This window comes from Amblyomma maculatum, chromosome 5 (assembly GCF_055883805.1).
Source record: "Amblyomma maculatum isolate TAMU_Amacu chromosome 5, ASM5588380v1, whole genome shotgun sequence".
NCBI lineage: Eukaryota > Metazoa > Arthropoda > Arachnida > Ixodida > Ixodidae > Amblyomma > Amblyomma maculatum.
The window spans coordinates 80,257,875-80,271,289 of NC_139348.1; the positions used below are offsets into that span (position 1 = coordinate 80,257,875).

The 13,415-nt window shown below is 43.5% G+C and overlaps 1 protein-coding gene across 1 annotated transcript in view; it reads left to right on the forward strand.

Annotated features, from left to right (window-relative positions):
* Nucleotides 1–13,415, forward strand: part of LOC146188578 (putative phospholipase B-like 2) — a 43,166-nt gene that overhangs the window by 15,272 nt on the left and 14,479 nt on the right. Inside the window, exons 4-7 of the mRNA XM_084603857.1 lie at nucleotides 402–502; nucleotides 4,489–4,706; nucleotides 10,029–10,120; nucleotides 11,972–12,129. Coding sequence (XP_084459983.1) covers nucleotides 402–502; nucleotides 4,489–4,706; nucleotides 10,029–10,120; nucleotides 11,972–12,129 — 569 coding nt within the window. The remainder of the gene's footprint in view (nucleotides 1–401; nucleotides 503–4,488; nucleotides 4,707–10,028; nucleotides 10,121–11,971; nucleotides 12,130–13,415) is intronic.

Below are 13,415 nucleotides of genomic sequence, written 5' to 3' on the forward strand. Positions count from 1 at the left end.
TATATATTGACAGAGCGGTGTACATTAACTGCTTTACAAGGTCACGACTTAACAGTAGGGTAAAAAGCAGTCACTTTGTTGTCATTGTTTAGGTGTTGAAGCGTTTTTACTAGAAATTGCGCAGACGTTCCGCGTATACAATAGAACAAAGCTAATAAAAAGTTTATAGCTGGACATTGTATGAAATACATTTGCGAATTTAAAACTTTGAAAGTGGAAGAGTTTACTGGAACTACTTTGAGGCGTTTAAGGAAATGATGAAAGTGCCTCGTAGAGAGGAATCTAGCATTTAATTTGCATTCGGAGGTGAGATTGTTTGCCGTCAAATATTTGCCAGTGTAGTTGCTTTTTTTGTGAAGTATTCCTGGTTGCACTCATGGTATGCGACCGCTTCATCGCAGGTGGATCTGATCTTAAACCAGCTAGCGGGGCTTGACGATGCTAGGAACGGATACACCACGTATTTTCCAAGCTGGTCGTACGTGAACGCTACCGACTTGTTGTAAGTAGAATCGTTTGCGCGTGCGATTGAGTTTGCGGCGTTGCGTCTTTAAGTAGCACGGAGTGCGCTCTTGGTTTTCGGGAATACTTAACAAGCTGGAGTTTACGATCAAGTGCAACAGAGTTCCGCGGAATGATCAAGCGGTGTACCTGTTCAAACATGCGCGAAAGCTTGCGCTGGAGGAGCGTAAAGCGAGAAAAGCAATTCTTGACCATACAAATGAGCCGCGGAGGTAAGGGATAATATTGGGGCGTAAGATGTAATACGTTACCTTTGGACACAGACTGGGGGCTTGTTCTATCCCGTCGGAAGTGACGCAAATGAACTCTCGCGATCTACACTTTCAAGGCGGTAACAGTCAAATCGAAACCACTTCTCGTCGCGTTCTCGTTTCTTCGCTTCTACCATTGCCTACTTCTACTCCTTATCTCTTTAAGACAAACAAGGGCGTTACGTATTCTGGAAGAAGATACAAAAATGCAGGCGATGAAAAGAACCAGCCGGTATGACGACAAAAACGTTTATTGAACAAGGTTGGTATAAAATTCAATGGCAGCCGGGTTTGCGCAGTTTGTGTGACTATATAGGCCGTTTGATAATTGTACTGGCGGGGTGTCGCGCTGTTCGCCAGTTGCTTCTGGCAACGTTAGGTTCAATCAACGTCTGCTGTCGTGCTTTCTGTCTCAGATCGGAGCGGTTACGACACTAGTGTGCCAGAGTAGTGGAATGAGAGGGAAAGAGAAAGGCAAGGGGGTTAGCTGGAAAAAGTTTTCAACCAGTTGGAGGTGCTTGTGGTTCATCTTCGCATTTTCATTTTTGCGACAAGCTAAACTAACGCCTTGCGAACTACTTTCTCCCTCACCCCACACAGACTTCTTCCCGTGAGGAGCTCCGAAAAGGAGAGCTGTTCTTGGCTCGCGCAGTGGCAATTCAGTGCTGCAGCAGGCACGGCGGTTCTGTGCCGTTCAAATAAATGTTGCCGATCCGCAGTAGGGGGCTGGAATTCAAAGTAGAGACACTTAAACTGCGCATTTAAGAATATGACGACACAGCTTAATTGACGCTTCCTACTATACCGATGCGGGATTTTTTGGAGGACAGGGCCTTTAACTCTATGGCGTTATAAAATACTCGTTAGGGAGTGCTGGCTCTACGGCTTGGTAGACACTGTGTATAGTACGGGCATATATGATTTCTTTTACTGTGTTAAGTTCTACTTTTGACCGTGAACTGCGAAAGCTCGTTGCTAGATTGTTCGAAGAATTTAAGTGTTCCATGTCGATCATTCGCACTGTGGAATATATTAAGGGTGTTGTGATGAACGGCCCTATTCGTAATCATACCGACGGAGAGCGAATGCGAAAGAACATTCCAACGTTGTCGCTAGTATTTCGCTATTTGCCGCAGTAACATGCCATCCAGGGGAATTGAAAGTATGCCACCAATACCTGAGGGCCGCCAATAACTGCTGCATCAATGCAGCACATCCTTCGTCCTTAGTCTACAGACACAGACTTCTTATGTCCAGTGGTACGCCGAGGAAGAATGTTCCTTGACGCCGTGGTAAAATAATGTGACGAAAACTTGACATGAGTTCTACTTTGAACGATAGGAATCAGGACCGCGGCGTTATTGAAGAGTGTCTAATTACACATTGAGCACGCCCGACTCAATTACGGCATTGCTTAGTGCTTGTGCGTACACGATATCGAGCAACACACGCGCAGTGTCCACAAGACTTCTTGCGTCTGTATTAACTTTTTATTTTTGAACATTGACCAAATCCTGGCCATGCGCTTGGTAACCGTAGCTGCAGGGTGCTATGAAAGCTCACGGGCTAAGTAATTAACTGCGTACACGGCTTTGGTACCAATGTCACGTTCCCTCGGAAGCCTTGGCTTCGTGGTATATTAGTACTTGGTCAGACCCGTTACAGCTCGTTAACTGCATGGTCCCTGCCCGTGCACGCTTTTCGAAAGAACGGCGAAGCCACCTCTACGGCAACCATGCCGCCTTCCCCAGCACTCGGACTATCATATTTGACAGTGACATGTGGAGGGAAAGGTGATAATACAGAAGCTGCTGATAATCATTCATTATTACCACTGATCATTCGGTGACGATGATGTCGATGCATCTTTGTGGGCCCTATCTATGTGTTACATATTGATGTCATTTCTTATGAATCATCTTTTCTCTCTTGAAGAAGATGTGAAGATAAGAACTACTGCAGTTAGAGCATGTAAAAGCCATTGTCTCGTCTGTGTTAATCAGGAAAAGGTCGGTCGTAGAATGCAGATCTTCCACATGCTACTCACTAGACTCGACAATGGAGTAGTAAGACATACCAACAATTTGCAAGTGCCCATCTTTGACTCACTTCTAATGATCACTGCTCTGGGCTACAGTGTAATGAGGTTAAAGCGACGCGACCTCGTGAGAGAACTTCTAACACCCCACAAATCTCACATAAAACCTGAAGTTATGCGTCAAACGAAAATGAAGAAAACAAGAGTAATGTGATTTAGAAGTTCAGTTCAGAGCTCAAATAATTTACAGTGACGAAGAGACGAGTTTAGAGTACACAAAGAATTTGACATTTCAAGGAACAATTGAATCCACGACTTTTAATTTGGAAACCAGAGATGTTACCCACTGGTCCACACAAGACATGCTTACTGCTAAGTAAAAATTGGGGTTTTATGTACCTTGAGGGGCCTCACACGTGAGGTGGTATCGCAGAATTATGCTAATTTGTAAGCCCATCAATAAAGAGGGCCAAAGGTTCTAATGCACTATACCTTTAGGGCGCAGCTTAAGTGCCTTTATAATTTTTCTAACTTCGGCTTTATTAAAATGGCGCATCCACCGCAGGGCACCAATCCCGCGCCGTTCGACTCACTAACAGAACTCCACAATTATGAAAATAAGCTGACTGACGAGCAAATATTAGGTTAGTGCTTTCGACAACTAAATTGATTTTGTAACATCACCAGATGCTAAGATAAATTTCGTGTGGAGGATGCCAACAACCACCAAAACCAAGGAAAGCATAAAGCAATTTGTAGATACTGATGAATGTTAATTTATTAATTGTAATCCTTATATGGCGGAAAAGTATCCGAGTAGGAAGTAGAAGAGAAGTCAGGCCATAGGCGGTACTGAACCCGCGACATCAGATTTAATCTCTGGTGTCGTGCTAAATCTGACTCAAAATTATGAGGCCTTGAGTTCTGCGCCTCAAGCACAGAACTCAAGGATGCGCGCACACACACACACACACACACACACACACACACACACACACACACACACACACACACACACACACACACACACACACACACACACACACACACACACACACACACACACACACACACACACACACACACACACACACACACACACACACACACACACACACACACACACACACACACACACACACACACACACGCACACGCACACGCACACGCACACGCACACGCACACGCACACACACACGCACACGCACACGCACACACACACACACACGCGCGCACACGCACACGCACACGCACACACGCACACGCACACAGAGGGAGACAGACAGATTCTTTGATGTATTTTTATGTTCCGGTAGCTCTGGGTTCCCTTCGTGATATCCCATAAAGGCTGTGCATTTATTTCCCAGTATTTTTGTTGTAAAAAGACTGAATTTGGTGTTTTTTGCTGCACAATAATGTTGCACTGTTCGGTAGTCTTTCCTCATCAGTCTGAGTGTACACTACAGTGTAAAATACGCAATGCGCAGGCATGAATTACTTTCGATAACATGTAAAAATTGTTGAAAGGGAGGAGGTAGATTTCACCGGACTAAGGTTTCCGGCGGGGAATGACAGGAAACACGAACACAAACTGCTCTAGCAGAGGCTACGTATGTGTACTCCCGTAAGCTTCCAAGCCTTTCGCACGACTCATGTATCTCGTGTATTCTTCGCCAGGTTCCTGAACGTGGATGGTGACCTCGAAGACTTGGAAGGTGCTCTCAAGCGCCGTGTCAGCCGCAAGGTCGTCGGTGACGGCTCCTGCTCGGCGCTGGTCAAGGTGCTGCCAGGGAACCGCGACCTGTACTTCTCACAGGTCACGTGGTCTACGTACGCCAGTATGTTGCGGATACTCAAAAAGTATTCGCTGCGTTTCCACAAGACCTTCGAATCGAGTGAGTGCAGAGCAAGGTTTTCCCCACTATCATCAGCAAGAACATCGTAATATGTTATCGCTCCCTAACGTAACAATTTACTGATGTTAGTGTAAACGGTCTTGTAGTTTATTTTTTCTGTTTCATTTTTAGAACTTTAGGCAATTATTTTTGCATTGAGTAGGATTGTGCTTACAGATATGGTTTTCACAGTTTACAGTACATATCGCTTGGCGATCTCTGTATCTCTGCATGGATATCTCTATAGACTCTAGATGTTTCTGCATAGTGCCATTTCATAAATAATGGCTTGTTTTCTTGCTTTCAAATCTGGATGTAAGAATTGTGCGCGCAGTTCTGATGTCTGGGTCTACTGAACCTTTAGCTAAGTCGCTTCTCGTTAAGCCCGTGCTCTAGCATTCTGTAAGCATCTGAAAATTTTAACGGTAATAAAACACAATGTATTTCTCATACTTATGCAATGTAACCGGACTATGGTGTTGATAGCAAAACTATAAGCTATGATGAAATTGTTCCTTCATATTTCATATGACTATGGGAATGTGGCGAACTGTTGCTGAGGCTTCGTCACCGCTGTACGATTGGGTCGCATTGCCGAGAAGCTAGCGCAATAAACAGTGCGGCCAAGTTGCTTGTTGTGGATGACTTCTATTGTTACATGAGAGTGCGACACAGGGACGCAGAATAAATCAAGTACTCTGTTCAAGTACAGCTACCTCTTTCCTAAAGAAATAATGGAGCGTATAGGTTCCCGACAAGTAGCCTCAAGGATCACAAGAATTGGGCGCGTGTTAACATAGTATCCCTTCAGCACTATCAAGAACTAAATATACAGTGTTATAAGATAAAAATGGGGTCTGTTCACTTCTTTCTGACTAGTAGAATCGCGAACCAAATTATGTATTTTGGTTCTTGAAATGTTGCATTTTGAAGCAATGAGATTGCGAAAGCGATTGAAAGAAAGGCAATGGCATACTTTTGACATAACATTAACTAACACTTACCATCGTATTTGGTTATGTTTTGCAAATATTTTTCAAGGGCGGTCTTATGCAGAGCGTGTATCTATTGGCGAATACTATTTTATTACAAATTATGGCACTGGTTTTGAAAAAGTCGTTGTACTACTACCTAATCCCATCAATACTCCAAATGCCAAACGTTTGTGACGATCAGTGCTTGAAAGTGCCGAAGGATGGCCTCTATAATATGGTAAATGGACGTCTGTCTGTTTCCTAAGTTCAGCAACAGCTGGCTGAAATTGTTATGAGGATTCCTGGCTCTATTTTTAGTCTCTAGAAATACATTTTTGATTGAAATATTTACAGCTGGCCCGCTTTGCCATTCTGTCTTAGCTCCAGTTCTTGCTGAATTTTTCCCATTCGCGTTAGAGAACCCCTCGTGTCCCAATGTTTTCGAACAGATATTCAATGCCCAGAGTTTCGTGAGCTTGTCGAGGCGTGAACTGTTTGAGCATCGTCTGATAAATTTATTCGCGCATAACACGCTGAAATAAGAGGAGACAAATTAAACAAGCAGATAATAAGATCTATACTGTTACGTTTTCGTTATGTGGTCCACATTGCAAGCTGAGAACGTTTGCTATACGAAGTGCACTCCGAGCGACGTAATGAATGCATCCTCCATTAGCCCTACATAAAAAGAACACTTAACCGTCTAAACATCACTGAATTTCAAAGGTAATATATTCAAAACAGGTGTTCATTTGTCTATATTATCTTGGATGCTTGTCCTTTAGAAGGGTGTTCGTTTTGGGCTGGGTTTCTAGTCGCTTCGCTCAGCATGTGGCACTTTACGTTTCAAAGCTTCTGAAGCCATTGCAGATGGTGAAACAAGGGCAGACTTCGTCAATGTCGATAATAGAGATAAATGTTGTTTTCGGCTTCCGGTCGCAGTGCATTTGTTTATCAATATTCTTGGTCCAACTGCCCTGCCCTTTGAGAAGGTGGAAAAAGTAAACTGCCTCCAAACCATCCCTTCAAAATTTGGGATGATGAGGGTTGTGCTCCTCTGCAATGCCGTGAAAATTGATGTTATTTCGTTACCAATTGCGGCTGCAGATGACTGCTGTTTCAGCAGTCTCGTTCACTTTGCAATAACCTTGCGCTCTACCCTGCTGATAAACCTAATAATAATATATATATGTAGCGGGGCATTTTGTCATTTAGTGATTACGACAAACCAGTTGTAATTTAGAGCGAATTAAAAAACCAATAAAGTGTGGTGCCTGTGAAATGAATCCAAAATAGAAAACGAACTAAACGCAAAACGTTTCACCCCCAAATTCGCCTCGCGGAAAGAGAGGACAAATATTTTTAAGTGAGTATCGAATATAAATGCTTATATCTTGTATGAGTGCTATTTATAATATGTACGGAGATATGGCGTTTTTTCAGTTACTGTTCCCACTTAATACTGCTGTTGCGCAGTATTCAACTGGAAGTGCTCGCATGTGAACTGTGAATGTCCGTCTGGGCCTTGCTTGTTTTTGTTTGGGTGTCTGCTTCCATGGCGTTATTTTTTGTTTTTCGTTTCGGTGTGGCCATTATGCGATCATGTTTACTTCCCTATTCAACCGTATTACTTCCTGCTCTATTCCCTTAATTAACCAAACAAAAGGGTTCTTAAGGTGTCAAAATGAATAAATACTGCGCAAACGCCTTGGGCCGGCAAAAGGAGTGCTTAAGGAATACCTATTAGGTGGACGTAATGCTTTACTTGTGCACTTTACCGGAAGGACAAGGAGGAGGAAAAACATTTATTATATAAAGTTCCTTTTCTTCCTGAGTGGAGCCCTCAGTCCAGGGCTCCATGTGCCGCCTCAATCCTGCAGGCCCGCCAGAACAGCTGTCGCTGGTCTTGCGGGTTGTTGCGAATAAAACGGTGTCAGAAAGAATAAATACAAATCAGTCCATAAGCCCATGGGCCACGGCAATCCTCTCGGCCCGCTCGATTAGCCGGCGTTGTTCGGTCAGCTCCGTGCGGGACAAGGCATCTTCCCAAGATGAGAGGGTGGGGTGAGGTACAGGTGGAATGCCGCCGGGTGGCTTTGGGCAGGCCCAAACAGAATGATATAGTGTAGGTCGGTGTTGTTGGCAGGTGGGGCATTTGTCTGGGTAGCGGGTGGGGAAGAACAAATGTTTGTGGTACAAATTTGTATACTTGTGAGTCTGCAGTTGTCGCCATGCCACAGCTTCGGCCTTGGTGAGTGTTGGGTGCGGCGGTGGCAGAGTTCTTTGCGTACGGTAATATAGTGTAATGTGGGTGTAAGACTGTAGAACTGTGCTGGCGTCCTCTGTGTCTACTTCCCCCTCCGCTTCCGTCGACAACAGCGCCCGGAAGGTTTCTGCTCGGGCGAGCGCATACGCACTCTCGTTGCCAGGAAGGGAGGAGTGACCAGGAGTCCAAACAATTTTAACAATGGGAAAGGTATCATAGTTTACAGGTGAGAGCACGCGTGAAGCCTCGAAAGATAATGTATTCTTTGCAAAGGCGCGACACGCAGCTTGTGAATCTGTGATTATTGTGTATGTCGGACTGGTGGGATGTCTGTAACATGTGTCCATGTGGTGTATGAAGGCGAGTGCTACCGCTATGGCAGTCTCCTCAGCCGTCGTGCTCGGAAGACCTACGTCTAAGTCGTTTGTGGCCAAAACTGGCACTGGAAAAATACGGCTGTCAATTCAGTGTGGTCAGGCCAGATGCAAATTGTGTGCGCTAGCTCATCGCTTTGGGGTCACACACATTCACTAGCATAAAATCGTAATCTACCACTGTGCATTGTGTGAAACTACCCCAACAGAGATATGAAACCCCGCTTTGACGAAGACGAATGAAAGTGCTTGCATATCCTAAGAATATCATGTCTGAGTCGAGGCAGAAGGTCGGGTGGATCCGATTAATATCGTAAATGTGCTTCCCTATTCGCCAGCTCTTGCTAGTTTGGCCTTGATATGCGGCCCCGTGACGTCATAAAATCTTCCGACGTAACGGTTCCTGGTTCTCTCACTGTACAACTACCGCCTGATAGATGAATGATCGTGATGATGACATGATAGACAGTACACACACTGAAAACTGATTTTCGGCGGTATTGAAGCCCTACTGCTAACACTGTAAAAGTTTGTCGATTGCAAAGACAGGCGAATCTTTTTAGTGATTAAGGAAACAATTTCAAAGCCTTAAGGCAAGTTTTCTGATCCTACAGAAAGGACAAAATCTAAATGATTGCGACTTTGTAAACCCATAAAGGATAATTAGCTGACTTTTGATTTAGAAATAATAGATATATGTTAGACTCGACTACATGTTTATGCATCCGGCGTCCTAGTGCACTTAGAATTCGCCTTGTATGCTGGCGGTGTTTGGCTGGTAGTTGCATTTCTATTGGCGGCTGCTTATAATGGGAGTATCTGAGCGTGACCGGTGGAAAATGAATTTTTAGCGAGTTGGCTTCCTAGGGGTGGCTGCCTTTGGTGGGCACCCCACCCACCGATGAGTTTGCAGACATCAACGCAAAATAGGAGAACTTCTGTACGAAACATTTTAACAAGGTAATATTTTTAGGTAGTGGAATTCGTGAGAAAATATTTATTTCCAAATTTTGCTGCGACATTTTGCTTATTTCTTTATACACAAGTACCTGCACGGTGTTTCAAACAAATAGAAAATAAACTATAAAGCTATCAGCAAGTTAGCATGTGCAGTTTTATAGTTTTCATTGTAGGATCGTTATTTTCAGTGACGTAATGAATCATTATATACCATATTTCTTGGCAAATTCAGTGGATTTTAAATGTAGTCGGAAACGATCATTTACTGACTCAGCCTTTTTTTAATTTGAAATATTCTATGCGACAGATGGCGGTGTTTGTTTTTAAACAAAGTTATGCATGCATTTTTAAGATTTAGCGTCGTCCCGATCTAGTTTCCATACTTCCAAATTTATCTAGTGATGCCAAAACTTTGCATACTATTAAATAGCCTGTATGACTTTTATAACAAAGCGTCCACACAACTGACTTGCCCGAAAAGTGCCTTACGTATTTTGAAGGAACCAATGCGGTGTCGTGACCTTCGTTATGTTCTCTTGAAAATACTGCTACATCCGTAAAGGGAAAGACGTTCGTGCTATCATGAAATGTTTAATAGTTTTCAGCTTCGTCTTATTCCTCCAAAAATTCCGAGAACTCAGCACCCATTTACTCTATTGCTGTTCACATTACTGTAATAGTGGATTTGAAAGGGTGGGAATAGCAAACTTTATTTATGATGTTATAAGGTTGGAATAATTCTTCGCAGGTGAGCTGATCCCGGGCCACACACTTACGTTCTCGTCATCTCCAGGCAGAATATTTTCCGGCGATGATTTCTACCTCATTTCATCTGGCCTGGTAAGCTTCTCACTCTGGTAATATCAAGTATTGCTCCGAGCAGGAAGTTAAATGCGGAATCTGTAGGCAGAGGGGCCATTCTATGCGACGTCCATCAAGACAGTGCGTATGGCCTCGTCTAGTGTTTAAGATGAAATTTCAATAGCTGAAGAATGGTGAATCGATAGTTTTCACCCTTATCTAGGGGCAAGTGAGAATCACCAGGCAGACATGTCCTGTGTGTCCTCTTGAATGTGTACCGTGTGCGCATTATGAAATATCACATCACTAAAATGTCTAGTTGGCACATGAAAGAAGGAAATGCCTGGGAGGATACGTTACGAACACTTTTCACTTCTTAACCAGGATGCGGAATAGGTTAGGTTTAACACCGTTCCCATATTACGGGTAACATCTTCAAATATTTAAAGTTCAGAATTTGATCCCATGGAACGCAATGGTACCCACCAATATGTTCTGATTTCAAGGCGGTCAATTGCGTTGTGCTCGGCTTTCCCTCTTTGAAATTTTGAGAACAACGTTACTTTAACACAAAGCATACAAAAGCATACTATTAGCTACATCCCCTTGTGATCAAACTGTTGTACTATTGAAATTCATGTCGTAATTATCAAGTTTCCGCAATAGAATGCCAAATTTCGTGTACACATTTTTGCAACATCAGCATATGTCTGGCACAGTAGTTCTGAAATGCGTCTGGGCCATCGCCTAAAAAGAGTTGAAGCGCACTGTAGGCAAACAGCGATCATTTGAAGGGGGGCAAATATATATCCTGCCAGCTCATCGCAAATGTATTTCTAGGATGCTTGCATAGAGTGTGTGATAGGCGGACATTCATTTTTGGAGAAAGCTTCACATTTGCTGACGTGCGCGAACATGGTATAGAAGGAGGCCACTGCTGTACGAGTGTCGCCGTCGATAATCACTGTCTAAAGTAGGAGGAAACATTGCAGGTTGTTTGCTTCTGCGGCTGTAGCTTTTGCAGCGCGTTACAGTTGCTTGAAGAAAAAATCAAAAACAGTGAGAGCACAAGCAATACCAATAGTGCGCTCACGTCATGTTCCCACAGCGTCACCAAACGTGTGGAAAGAGAACTATAGGTTTTTGAAGCTTACGAACAGCTGGCCGACACAATGTCTCAGCTATATTACAACTTGCGGGTCAGCACGAGGGCCGTCCTTGGCATTGAAGCGGCACAATTTTTCATTGCGATTTACATTTTTTGTATATATGGAGTACCTTGTAATGAGCCTGCGGCTGACTGGACCCTGCCTTCTGACCCGCGGAGAGGGTTGAATGGCTGGGCGCTCGACCAGTGATATAAAACGTTGCTTGAATCCCGGTCGAGAAGGCCCATTTTATGTGGAGGAGATGCGCAAGGCGCCGCTGTATTGTTGTTATTTTATTCCACGTCAAGGAAACCCATAGATGTGATCGATTTTTTTGGAGCCCTCCGATACGGCGACCCTCGCACCCTGAGTGGAGTGGGGAAGTGTAACATTACAAAATGACCAAAACAAGCAGTTGATATGTGCCGCCTAGGAGCTATAGCTGTAAAATGTTTTTTTTTTTTTCTGTTCACACATCCCAACGGCATTGACCGTCAGCGTGGACTTGGCGCTTGGGGTTGCTCCATTTCTTTATCAATTCTACGCAATATCTGAATTATCTGTTTTATTCACACGCATCGAACGGTAGCATGTAGTTGTTTTCTTTGATTAACTGGCATTCTGGGAAAACACTGACTTATATCTCTGGTGTGTCGAGCATCCTGTTTTCTGAGAAAACTGGACGCAGCCTCGAGTGGATAACTAGTGTGTGTATTTCTGACCTTGCGATATCACTGTCTAGGCTACCATGGAAACGACCATCGGAAACGGTAATCCTGACCTCTACCAGTACATCACACCTCAAACAAATCTGGAGTACGTCAGGAACATCGTGGCTAACCGTCTAGCAACTACAGCAAAGGAGTGGACAGATTATTTCGCTGAGCACAACAGCGGCACGTGAGTAGTGTCTGCTCGCCTTGTCCGTATAATCGCTACAATTTGGCCCAGACCAAACTAACTTTTTCTTTTTCGATGCACAGAGTTTTATGTGCTTATAGGTGCTAAAATTTTGAGTGAGCCAGCATTAAGTAACAACCTCATTAAGTACGCTTATTTGTTTACGGTATTTGTGAGGGGGAAGGAGAAAACTGATTCAGAGATTCTGTGTCTGGTGGTGTCACTCACTTCTCACTTAGCGGGCTGTAATATTTGGCTAAAATTCATGATGTAATAAGAACACAGCTTAAAAACAACATGCGTGGAGACTACTCAAGAGCAGATATCTGAACAACAAAGCTAGATTGCACCTTCAGACAAGACTGGCTATAAGAGTAAAGGTACTTAAATGCCTATTCAACTTGTTATTGGAGGCTTTGTTCGTAGTTAACGTAAACGACAATAATCTTAAAATAGAAAGCAAGTGAACTTTCTAAAAACAGGGAATGTAACGAGATGCGATTTCATTTTAAAATTACTGAGCATTTTTCAGGTAATCAGACAATAAACCAGTGTGCGAATTTGTAATTAATTTCCAGATAAAATTGGCAATACGGTAATATGCAGGTCCTTGTTAGAGGCATGCGTTTTGCGCAGCTCGAATACCCTTTGCTTCTAATTAATGCATAAAGGTTTCTTTTAAAATGTACTTAGCATCCATTCAGAAAAAGAAATTAGGTATGGGTCACAACCGGTCGAAAGGAGAGTACAATATATAATGCTGCATTGCCTGCCAGGGGCAGTAAATGCCGGTATTGGTGAACGGCCCATATGAGCAGGCCACAATATCGAGAAGTTCTTGCCGCCAGCTTTTCTTTTTGTGCACAGCCACTTCACGTCCGTCACAAGCATGCAGAGTAGTGTATGCTCTGAAACAGTTCTGTTGGAAAGGCTCTCAATGCGACACCATGAATGCTAGATTTCGACACGTTTTAAGCCTTGCGTAATACTTTTTTTTTTACTGGGCGATCTTTTCTTTCGATGTCTCACTGACAACAAGGGAGTAAAAAAGTTCGACTTATTGTAGTTCAGTCGCGTATAACAACACTGCGACGTGTTAATATGTAGATGCTTCTTATAGACATGTCTTTTGTGCAGCTCGGATACCCTTTACTTTTCATGCATGCAAGTTTCTTTTATACTGTGCTTAGCATCCATTCAGAACAAGAAATTAGGCATGGGTCATGGCAGGCTGAAAGCAGAGTGCCCTCAATAATGCTGCATTGCCTGTCAGGAGCAGTAATTGC